Source organism: Enhydra lutris, unplaced genomic scaffold (genome assembly GCF_002288905.1).
Source record: "Enhydra lutris kenyoni isolate GAN:26980312 unplaced genomic scaffold, ASM228890v2 scaffoldscaffold67, whole genome shotgun sequence".
Classification (NCBI taxonomy): Eukaryota; Metazoa; Chordata; class Mammalia; order Carnivora; family Mustelidae; genus Enhydra; species Enhydra lutris.
The window spans coordinates 8,571,967-8,584,194 of NW_019154151.1; the positions used below are offsets into that span (position 1 = coordinate 8,571,967).

Sequence of the window (12,228 nt, forward strand, 5' to 3'; positions counted from 1 at the left end):
AAAGAAAGAAAGAAAGGAAGGAAGGGAGGGGTGGAGGAAGGAGGGAAGGAAGGGGTGGAGGAAGGAGGGAAGGAAGGAAGGAAGGAAGGAAGGAAGGAAAGACGGACTGCCTACGACAGTGCCTGGTAAATAGTGCCAGGTGTTTGAGAAATACTTTCCGAATGTCTAAATGTGAAGATGAATGAAACTGTACTCTGAGTGCTCACGAGCTTGCACATTTGTGGTTTGCATCAGTTACCTGTGAGTAGGCAGATCATATATGCTACCAGCTTGTGGAAGGTGAGGTTGTGACCCAATTGCTTTCTCAGGGTACGCCTGCAAAACTACAAATGGAAAGTGATCAAGGTCAGGTGTCTCCAGGCAGTTTATAAAATTCAGTAACCCATAACCAACATGTCTTAAAGCATACCAATACCCACCCACCCTTGCCTACCCCCTTGGCTACCAAAGGAGACCCCTGGTTTCCCTTCCTAGGAGTTTGAAGGTATTGGGTTGCCCCACTGAGGGGTTCAGGGTCTCTTGTCTTTAATGTGAAAGTTGACCTAGGAATGGTTGGGACTCACTGAGCAGGTGCCCCTCAGGAAGGACAGCAGATTTCGACACACAGGAAGCAGGATCAACATGCTGTTAAAATTCAGGCAGCGAGCAGAGGCTCGGGCCCAGGCCAATGCCGACTAGAGCAGAGGAGAGAAGAGATCATCAGCTGCTTCATCCCATCATCTAGGAAGTGAGAACAGCCCAATCCACCTGTCTGAGACCTGGAAAAGGGCGACATCTTCTTCACCCCTTTCTCAGTAGCCAGCACACTAGGTCTAGGCTCTCTGTTTGCAAAATGACAGAACATTTGCTGAACTTAACAGTAAATTGAGAAATTCTCATGACAAGTTGCTTGGAGATATTTGACTATACATCTAACAATACAAAAGAGAATAGGATTCAATAATTTCACATTAACAAATACATCCTATTGAAGTAATACTTTGCAGTGAGTATCTTTGCTTAATACACTAAATTATTGGTGTGCCTGGGTGGCTCAGCTGGTTAAGCGTCTGCCTTCTGCCTTTGGTTTGGGTCATGATCTCAGGGTCCTGGGATGGAGCCCCTGTGTCATCGGGCTTCCTGCTCATCAGGGAGTCTGCTTCTCCCTCTGCCTCTGCCCCTCACCCCTGCTCAGGCTCTCTCTCATTATCTCTCTCTCAAATAAATAAATAAAATATTGGGAAAAAAACACACTAGGGTGCCTGGGTGGCTCAGTCAGTTAAGTGGCTGCCTTCAACTTGGATCATGATCCCAGGGTCCTGGGATTGAGCCCCGCATCAGGCTCCCTGCTCAGCGGAGAGCCTGCTTCTCCCTCACCCTCTGCCTGTCGCTCTGCCTACTTGTGCTCTCTCTCTATCAAATAAATAAAATCTTTGAAAAAATACACTCAATTATTATTTTACTGTCATTTGCAAAACAATCTTGAAGATTGTATATATTTTTATTTGCATTTTAAATAACGTTTATATATTTAGAAGTATAATTACAGACGGTGACTATTTTTTCTCTTTTCTGTACTTTCTAATGTTGCTATTATAAGCATGTACTCATCATGTAAACAACAAAAAATTTAACCATTTATATTTAAGTCACCTTTAATGATTGAATACAGCTTAGGCAAAACTAGTGAACCCCTCAGAGCAAACATTTTAAACTCAGGCCAAGATTTGAGAAAGGAGAGCTTCTGAAAACAGAATTTCAAACTGATTTCCTTGGGTGGCCAGGCAGCATACATCAAGATCAGTCTGCTCCAGCAGTACAAGTTGCTGGAAAAAGAGACAAGGAAGCCGTGCTTCAAGCCAAGTACTTAGGCCCCAAACAGGCTTGATTAGGTATCGGCCAGACAGAATATGCTCAACTTCATGGTGGTCAAGTCCAACTTCCCTCCTTGACTCTGTGCAACTGGTCTCTGAGTCAGCTCCCTGTACTTGGGGCTGCAAGCTATACATAGACTGTGCCAATGTCATAACAGCCAGCCTTACACGTGTGCCAATCAGCGACTCACCAAAAGGAAGAATATGGGTCAGAATGAACGATTTCTCCTTTCTTTCTCTCTTTTTCCCCCCCTAAATTTTTCTAATAATATTTTTAGCACAAAAGCTCATTTTCCATGAGACACCTAAACCCAGGGCAAGGTGACATCAAGCCAAGTCAAGATCTGCCTGACGTCCATAATGGCTTACCACATTCGGCAGCGCAGTGAACAGGAGCTGCCCTACTGTTTTCCATTTCTGGCTCTTCCATGTGACCTGTGTTTTCTCCCTCTGCTGAGTCATACTCCGACTGTTTTTCAGAGAGACATTCTGTTCCGTTTCTGAGTAAATTTTCTCTGCTCATCTTAAAGATCCTGCCTTTCCACATTGGTTTGCGCAGCTTGCTTATTTGAGACACAGAGGTTTCTTAAAGCTAAAATCAGCAATTGAGTGGAAAATACAGGACTACACTTTCACAGTTCCATATTCTGGAGGGGCTATCTGTATGGGATGAATTCTTTTTAGAGGAAATCTTCTTTCCCCATTGCAGTGCACCGAAATATCCCGATTTATGTGCACTTCTCAGTATCAACACCACCTGATGTTCCAGTTCAGCTGCTGCTGTCATTAATGTCTCACTGGCTATGAATTTAAACTGCTTCTCCTGTTACCTATTTGCTCTGCTTCATAATGAATCAAATAACTCTCTGTATTTTCCTAGAGAAAGCACAAATTCAAGAAATAACTACAGAATGATTAAATAAATTATGGCACATCAATGCCATGGATGGTTAGGGTCTTCAAAGGATGAGAGCTATATGCAGGGGAGTAGGAGTGGTAAATGTTTAAGAACCAGTTTTCCAGGGAAGAGAGGAGATCTTGATTTCCAGCCTTTGCCAATTTATGTGATGTCAATACCCCTGTCATGGCAGATTTCAAGATACCAATTTGCTGTAACTGAACACCATGAATACAGGGCTGGGAAGAGATGTACGCAGAGGCTATTGCAAGCTGGTACGAGCTAGTTCCAGCACATCACTCGTTACGTACCCACATGGAAAGCTATCTGAACTACATTAAGTGTAAGAAGCAATTTCCATCCAATATCAACAATATGATCCCTTTCTTGGTGAAAACAAAACAAAAAACCCTCAAACACACCAAAAAAACAAACAAACAAAAAGACCTCTTTGCTATAGTGTATGTGTTTTTCCAAATTCATAGAGTGGTATATACACCCAAAAAAAGGGCAAACTTTACTCTAGGCAGGAAATTAAAAAGTGGATAAGAATATTACCCACCTCAAAAACAAAACTTGTGTGTCTGATGCATCTGTGAACTTACATCAGTATATCTGTACAGACACACACAGAAACTATTAACAGTGGTTATCTCTGGGGAATGGAATGGGAGGACAATTTTCACATTTTTGCTTACACATTTCTGTATCATTTGCTGTCACAGAAAGTAGCATTATTTATAATTAAATGTTTTTAATAGAGAAGATTTTAATAAATGAAGTGAATGAAATGTCCACAGGATATCAGCATGATTCATTTTTCTGCTGTGGACTTTTTGGTCATGAGCTAATTAAGCTCTTAATAACTAGTCACATGTATTGCATCACTCTCTTACTAAAAAGCTATTTTTAAAATAAATTAACACTTCCTTTAGAGTTATGGTTTCCAAAGAAGGATCAAGGAACAACATTTAAAATAGAAAACAGCAGGGTGAAATAAGCCATGAACAGAACATTCAAATTGGTTGTGATCTCAACATGGATCCTTGGATCATAGAGAGAAAAGAAGTATTTTTTAGGACAAACTCTTTAAACATGTACCTTGGACAGGTCTTTGTGGAAAGCCAATGATCTAATCAAGATGAAAGTGATTTAACCAAATCCCTTACCTGCTATTGAAAAACTCATTAGAGTTAGCAGTCAAATTGGCTTTTCTAAGACTGATAAACCTATGAGACAATCAGTCTCACCTCCATGCTTCTCTCTGGTCACCTCCACATCAACGTGCCCTATCCACTCCACACCCTCCCTCTTCTATTCCTCACCTACCACTTCCACAGCCTTCTCCATCCTGTTATTCTCACCCGACCCCTGCCTTTCTTCAGGTCTTGAGTTCTGCCGTGCTACTCACCCCACAGACCCCCTATGTATCCCTCTTTTTAGATGGAGAGGTGTTTTTCCGTGAGATCAGTCCACAGCGGTGGCTTTCAAGCTGTTTATTTACTTGTTTTAAACCAAACTCCTTCTGGAAATCATAAGCAGGAGTCCATAAGACAAATAAAGGCTGAAGGGCGCCTGGGTGGCTCAGTTGGTAAAGCCTCTGCCTTTGGCTCAGGTTGTGATCCCGGGGTCCTGGGATCGAGTCCCACGAGGGGCTCCCTGCTCAGTGGGGAGTCTACTTCTCCCATCCCTTTCCTCCCACTCATGTGGTGTGTGCTCTCTCTCTCTCACACACACACATAAAAATGAATAAATAAATCTTTTTTTTTTTAAAAAGTCAGGTAAAGGCTGCTTTGAATGAAGTAGGGGCAGGGGCAGGAGATCTATTCAGCTTTCCCCTCACACCCCATGGTAGTACTTGAGTCATTTTAAAATGACTGCTTAATAGTTTTCTTTATTGTGTGTTTTTATCATGGGGTCTGGGGAGTGTGCCTTACATAGAGCTGTCAGATTTAGTGAACAAAAGTACCAGATGCCCAGCTAAATCTGAACTTCAGATTTTAAAAAGTGAGTAATTTTTTTTTAGCATACCTATGTCCCAAGCAATACTCAAAATATAGTTATACCAAAAAATGATTTATTTTTCTGGAATTCAAATTTAACTGGGAGAGGGGGGTGCCTCCGTGGCTCAGTCGTTTAAGCATCTGCCTTCAGGTCAGGTCATGATCCTTAAGTCCCAGGATCCAACCTCCCCGCACCCCCTCGGGCTCCCTCTTCCTCTCCCTCTGCTCTTCACCCAGATCATGCTCTCTCTCTGGGCATCCTGTATTTTTTTTTCTGGGTACCCTAACCCTAGCGGAAATTGGGGCATTTGGGTCTCAAAGGAGCCAAGGTGACAAATAACTAAAAAAAAACCCAAAAACAAAACAAACAAACAAACAAACAAAAAAACCTAGAGATTCTCCATATCGAAAGTGTGATACTCACCCCCAAGACTTCTCTTGTATAGTAGTACTTATCGGCTTTCTCATATGACTGGAAGGCATGCACAAAGAGGAAAATATTCAGCCCCAACCAAGTAGCCTGGAGGAAGAAAAAAACAAGCAAAGAACCAAGTAAAATTTGGATATAGGAAGGAATAGATTAGGGATAGGAAATAGTGTCACCATTTTGGCTCTTTTATGTTTATCTCTTTTCATTGTAAATGAATACAATCCCTCTAGTATCCAGCTTACTTTCAGAGAGAGTTAGCACTTCAAGACATGCATTCGTCAGATGCTAATGACCAGGGTCAGCAAACCAAGGCCCATGGGCCAAATCTAGCTCACCGTTTATTTTGTACAGCCTACAAATTAAGAATGGTTTTTACTTTTTTGTTTGTTTTCACATATTTATTTTTTAAATATTTTATTTATTTATTAGAGAGAGAGAGAGCACAAGCAGGGGTAGCAGCAGGCAGAGGGAGAGAGAGAAGCAGGCTCCCCACCAAGCAGGAAGCCCAATGCGGGGCTTGATCTCAGGACCCCAGGATCATGACCCAAGCTGAAGGCAGACGTCTAACCAACTAAGCCACCCAGGTGTCCCTGTTTCCCCACATTTAAATGGTCGGAAAAATCAAAAGAAGAATAACATTTCATGATGTGACAATTACATGAAATTCTAATTTCAGTGTCCATAAATAAAGTGGTACTGGAACTTAGCTACACCTACTTATTCTTATATTGTTTATGGCTGCTTTCATCATTCAGTGAGTAGCTGTGAAAGAGACCACGCCTAGCAAAGCCTAAAATACATTCTACCTGGCCCTTTGCAGAAAACATTTGCCAACTTCTGGACTGGAAGCATTCCAACCATTGTAACTAAAAGATGGCAATAAGTGAATAAATGGATTTTTAAAGAAATAAAGAATAAATTTAACATCTATAACAATACCAATGTGGAAGGACTAAACGATTCCAGATGGGCCTGCCTCTTTAATTACTCCCTGACACACATTTTCCTGTTTTTAGATTGTGAGTCTCTTTTCAAATTAACCTATCATTGCTCTGGACTCATCTGAGCTCCTAAGACTGCTTTTGTCTATTCCAGTCTCTGTCGCTGCACTGGCAAAGGGGAATTTGGAACCCACTGCCCCATTGCCTTGGAGACCAACCAAGGCAGCTCTGGCCCAAGCTTTGAAGTGCTACTTTGTAACTCAGCAGAACTCTAGGGCACTGGGAGGCCCTTAATATATATTGTTGTCCCCAAGATGCATCAGAACCATCTCAGCCCGACAAGTAGAGAGCCTTTAGCTTAGGGCATGGCTTGTTCACATTCCCTAGATCTGGACCACTCACTCACACACCTCCAGCAGCATAAGCATAGTGATTTAAAGTGATATTGGAGGGCGCCGGGTGGTTCAGTCGTTAGGCATCTGCCTTTGGCTCAGGTCGAGGTCCTGGAGTCCTGGGATGTAGTCCCACGTTGAGCTCCCTGCTCAGTAGGAAGACTGCTTCTCCTACTTCCCTACACCCCCTGCTCATGATGCATGCCCTTCCCCTCTGCTTTCTCTCTCTCTCCCTCAAATAAATAAATAAATAAATAAAATCTTAAAAAATAAAGTGATAGTGGAGTCAAACTCCTTGGGCTCAAATTCTAGCTTCACCACTTTCTAGCTCTGTAATCTTAGATACGTTATTTAACTTCTCTAAATCTTAGTGTATTCCATAAAGTGAAGAGAATAATGATATCTACCCTCAGAGCAATGCTGTGAGTCTTACATGAAATAATTATGCAGAGTGATTAATACAACAGTCGGTGCATAGTAGGAGCTCAATAAATGCTAACTCCAGATCTAGGTTATTACCAGTATTCACTAATCCATTTCTTCCTTCATCCTTTGCTCAGACTCCATTTCCAGTATTGATTGTCTTTCAGAGATTCTTGATCCTAATAGAAAAAGAGCAGTGACAGCCACAGACACCTCAAGAGTTCCAAAGACAGAGAGAGCAGAACAATTTCAGGATCTGAGAGTTCTTTGCCTCTGTGTCAGACCATCACCAACTGTAGGCAAGGTGAATACAGTGACATCTGGGAGTAAGGCATTCTATTTCCCATCTTCACTATCATTTCCTCCATTATGGGTGGAAAGTGAGGTAGAAGACCTGGCCAAAAGGGTGGAGGTAAGAATGTTTTTTGAATAATTTATTTTTTTATTTTAAAAAATAGTGCCAGGGGTGCCTAGATGATGCAGTCTGTTAAGTGCTTGACTCTTGGTTTTAGCTCAGGTCATGATCTTGGAGTCTTGAGATCGAACCCGAGACCAGCTTCCTGCTCAGCTTGGAGTCTGCTAGAATCAATCTCTCTCTCTCTCTCTCTCTCTCTCTTTCTCTCCCTCTCCCTCTGCCCTGCCCCCTGAATGCTCTCTCTCTCTCAAATTAAATAAATAAATCTTTTTTTTTCTTTTTTTTTTTACAGTGCAGGGCATCTGGGTGGCTCAGTTGGTTGAACATCTGCCTTTGGCTCAGGTCATGATTCCAGGTTCCTGGGATTGAGCCCCAAGTTGGGATCTCCACTCAGTGGAAAGTCTGCTTCTCCCTCTCCCTCTGCCCCTTCACCTCCCCTGATCATGCTTTCTTGCTCTCACTCTTGCTCTCTCTCTCTCTCAAATAAATAAAATCTCTAAATAATAATGCATTAAGTGTATATGTCAGAGATAGCAGGAAGTCTGAGCCTGCCAGCAAGATCGGTAGGGGGTGGAAATTCAAAGCTACATGGTTAAATGTGAGTCACTATAATGGGCGATGAACTCTCTGAGCAAAAACTAAGAGAGAGATACAAAATGCAGAGGATTTTAGAACTAGAAGCAAACTTAATATTTGTATCTAATCTAGTTATTTAATTTATCGCACGCACACACACAGATGACCCAAAGTCTAGAGAGAATAAATAATTTGATCAAAATCCCTCAATTAACACCAGAAATGAAACTCATTTCCAGGTTCCCTGTTTCTTCAGCTAGTGCAAACGGAATTAAATATACAGGATCGAGTGTTGAAAATATAAAGCATAGGGTAACCTGCCAAAATAAGCACTGAGCCTTTTGTTGAATGCAAAACAAACAACCTTCCAGGGGAATATGATTGCTCTTCACACCTTTTTCCCTCGAGCACCTGGGCCATCCTAGGGGACCCAAAGGAAAAAGATGGAAGAAAAGAGATTACCCCAGAAGGGGTTGACACAAAGATCTAGGAAAGTGAGAAAGGAGAAAGGGAGTTCCAAGCTCGGGGTGGCTCAGAAATGGAAGAAAGAGTGGGGATAGGTGTGTGTGTGTGTGTGTGTGTGTGTGTGTGTGTGTGTGTAAGGAGAAGGAGGTTGTGCATACGTGGCATGCGGGGTGAAGAATTTCTGGCCTGAACACTGGGAAGGCGGATTTGAGTGATCGTTCTGCAATCCATTCACAGTGTGACATATGGGTCTTATTTTCCTTGTGAAAAAGGAGCTGCTTTATAGCTGCACTAGACAATGCCGTAGCCACTACCCACATGTGATCACTGGAAATTTGGCTAGTCCTAATGCAGATACACTGTAAGTGCAAAATACACATCGGGTTTCGAAAACTTAGGAAAAATAAAAGACATTAAATGATCTCATTATTATTTTCTTTTGTCTTTTTTTTTATTTTTTTGAGTGGAAAGTTTATTGGAAATTATATGTCAAGCATAATTAACTATATGTTAGCTAACTGAACATTAAAAAAAGATGAAAATTACTTAAAACAAATTATAAACATCTATAAAAGTTCAGGACATTCGGTATTTTAAGATAAAACTAGGAAAGTTATAGTATCATGGTTAAGAAAATAATATTTATGAGAATCTATACATTTTTAAATTATAGAAAACATTAAAAACAAATATCTAGCAAAATGTCTTGCCGTTGCTCTGGGGGAGAAGATGAGGACAAATATTATTATTTCATTTATATATAGTTATTAAAAGATTTCCCATATGACATTTCAAATAGTCCCATTTCCCTTGTATTTTGGTATAATACATGAATTCACACAAAGGAGATGGAATAAATAAAATTACAAATGTGGTAGAAAAGTAAACCACATCACACCCAAATATGCTGTGAATTACTGCCAAGTGCGTAACCCGAATATGTAAGACATATTAGTTTTAGAAGAAGAGCACTGCCCACCCCCATCTTGTTAATATTTTCAATATTGATTACATGTTGAAAGGATAACATTTTTAAAAGATTTCTAATCTATTCATTTGTCAAGAGAGAAAGAGCACAAGCAGAGGGAGCAGGAGGCAGAAGGAGAAGCAAGATCCCCTCTGAACAGAGATCCCGACGCAGGAATCAATCCCAGGACCCTGAAGCTGACCTGAGCTGAAGGCAGATGCTTAACCAACTGAGCCACCCAGGCACCCCGAATGGATAACATTTTTGATATATTGGGTTAAACTAAATAAACTACTGGACATTAATATCGCCTACTTCTTCTCACCTTTTTCAACCTAAGTACTAGAAAAATTTTTAATTACATATGTAGCTCACATTCCATTTCTAAAATGGAGAGCACTGGGCCATTATCACCAAGAATATTTCTATCTCAAACATTCAATTATTTTATGAAATCTTGCTGTTGGTAGTATGGAAAGGATGAAGAGAAACGAAGGTTGCATGGCAGTAGTTAGAAGTGACATGGAAGAGAAAAAAGATGGAAAATGAAAACACTGAGATTCCAAATACTTGAGGTTTATATTATTTGTCTCTTTACCAACCAATTTCTGGAGTTGGATTTTTTTCCCTTTTCTAAAATGTTGAAATACATCATATACACAAGATTTTATAAAACATGTGTAATCTCAGAGTTGGGCTTTTAACTGTTAACTGGCCTCAATGGGCCCCATATTGGCATAGAATATTTCCATTTCAAATAACTTTAGAAATATTAACAAACAGGGGTGCTTGGCTGGCTCAGTTGCTTAAGCATCTGCCTTCAGCTCAGGTCAGGATCCTGGAGACCCAGGATCTAGCCCCGTGTTGGGCTTCCCACTCACAAAGAAGTCTGCTTCTCTCTCTGCCCTTCACCTGACTTGTGCTCTCTCTCTCTCTCTCTCTCTCAAATAACTAAATAAAATCTTTTAAAAAAGAAATATCAACAAATTACTCTGTTTATAAATTACATAAATTACTCTCTTAAGAATAATTCATAGATAGGAAACATCACTTAACAGAAACAAAACTGAGAACCAATGGTTAACCACCCAGTTGCCCATTGTCAAGAGCTGGTTTGGAGTCTCTCTAGGCAGCAGGGAAAATTCAGCAACCTGGATTCTGGAGAGGTTCTTCAGGGTTGGGACCTCTGTCTAGCTCAGAGTATGTGAGTCTTTAATAAATGAAAGATGCACAATTGCCCAGAAAGCTTCAAGGAGTGAAATAAGTGCATTCTGCCTTCCTCCTCTGGATGGAACTATGTTATCAGCTTGAGGAGACCAGCCCTACCTATGACAACTGCAGGGGTTTTCCCTGGTGGGGTTTTAACCCTTCAGGAAGTAGCAATCTTCTTGAGTGAGAATATTCTCTCTTCATCTTATCAATATGACCTAATATGAGGCATTGCTTGCCTTGATAAGCCATTTGCAAAGGTTTCTCACTAAAGGCTGGGGCTATAAGCAGATGGCCTCAAGAGAAACAGGGCAGGAAGCAAGCTCGTTAAGCTTTAAGGTGGGCTTTCAGAAGAGGTGCCACAGCTGCCCACTGCAATTTGGACCTCAGCCTGGCTAGCTCAGAAATGTTGCTATATACGTTCTCCTGAAGGATGATCTGGCTCTGGGGAGAGCTTGACTGACTGGGAGGACAAGGGGGAAAAATGGCCAAATAAATAAGAGAAAATTTCAAAGATATAAAGGCACACCTCGGTTCAAAAAAAACAGAGACAGAGGAGCACCTGGGTGGCTCAGTCAGTCAAGCGTCCAACTCTTTATTTCGGCTCAGGTGGTGATCTCAGGGTTCTGGGATCCAGCCTGCTTCAGGGTCCACACTCAGCAGGGAGTCTGCTTGAGGATTCTCTCTCCCTCTGCCCCTCCCCCTGTGCCTGCATGCCCATGAGCGTGCTCTCTCTCTCCCTCTGTCTCTCTCTCTCAAAATAAATACATACATCTTTTTTAAAAACAGAGACAGAATACTCAAAATGAGAGAGGTGATAGTTTTCTAGTATGGATTAACTAGAATTGTGTGTTCAGTTCTGGGCAGTTTTTTTTTTCCTTTTCTAAAATGGCGAAATATATCATACACAGCAGCAGCATAAGACATTTATATGTACTTTAAAGAATAATTTTAAGGAATGACTATTTATGTACTCACTACCCAGGTTTAAAAAAATAAAATATTTATTTCTTAAAACCCTCTGTGTGTCCCTCCTTGATTACAATTCCCTCCCCCATCAGATGTAACTACTATCTTAAAATTTGAGGTAATTATTTCCTTGTTTTTCTTCATAGGCTTACTGACTGTATGTATCCCTAAAAAATATACTATATTGTTTCCTTTTTCTGTTTCTGAGCTTTTTAATAAATGGAACCTAGTTGTTTGTATGTATATATGCTCCTGTGGTTTGCTTCTTTCACTCAGTATCATATTGGATGATGATAGAGCAATGTTAACAAAATGATGTATATGCACTGCAGTTCCTGGGTCCTGGGATTTACACATGTTCAACTTTACTATTTAATGCCAAACCTTTTTCCAAAGTGCTCACATAAATTGTATAATCCAATGAGCCATGGATGAACATTCCACTTCCTCCACGTGCTTACCAGCACTTGGTATTTTTTTTTTTTTAGATTTTCTTTATTTATTTGAGAGAGAGAACGAGAGAGAGCATGAGAGGGAAGGAGGTCAGAGGGAGAAGGAGACTCCCTGTGGGGCAGGGAGCCCAATGTGGGACTTGATCCCGGGACTCCAGGATCATGACCTGAGCTGAAGGGAGTCGCTTAACCAACTGAGCCACCTAGGTGTCCACACTTGGTATTTTTTATTAGA

The 12,228-nt window shown here is 41.0% G+C and overlaps 1 protein-coding gene across 3 annotated transcripts in view; it reads right to left on the reverse strand.

Annotated features, from left to right (window-relative positions):
* LOC111159214 (NADPH oxidase 1) overlaps positions 1 to 10,487 on the reverse strand; it is a 26,311-nt gene extending 15,824 nt beyond the window's left edge. Inside the window, exons 1-4 of one of the 3 annotated variants that reach the window (XM_022521657.1) lie at positions 10,410 to 10,487; positions 5,179 to 5,274; positions 564 to 674; positions 239 to 323 (exon numbers count right to left, since the gene is read on the reverse strand). In XM_022521657.1, coding sequence (XP_022377365.1) covers positions 239 to 323; positions 564 to 674; positions 5,179 to 5,274; positions 10,410 to 10,463 — 346 coding nt within the window. In that variant the 5' untranslated portion in view covers positions 10,464 to 10,487. The remainder of the gene's footprint in view (positions 1 to 238; positions 324 to 563; positions 675 to 5,178; positions 5,275 to 10,409) is intronic. The other 2 variants (XM_022521656.1, XM_022521655.1) reach the window with 2 other exon arrangements.
* Between the last annotated feature and the right edge of the window lie 1,741 nt (positions 10,488 to 12,228).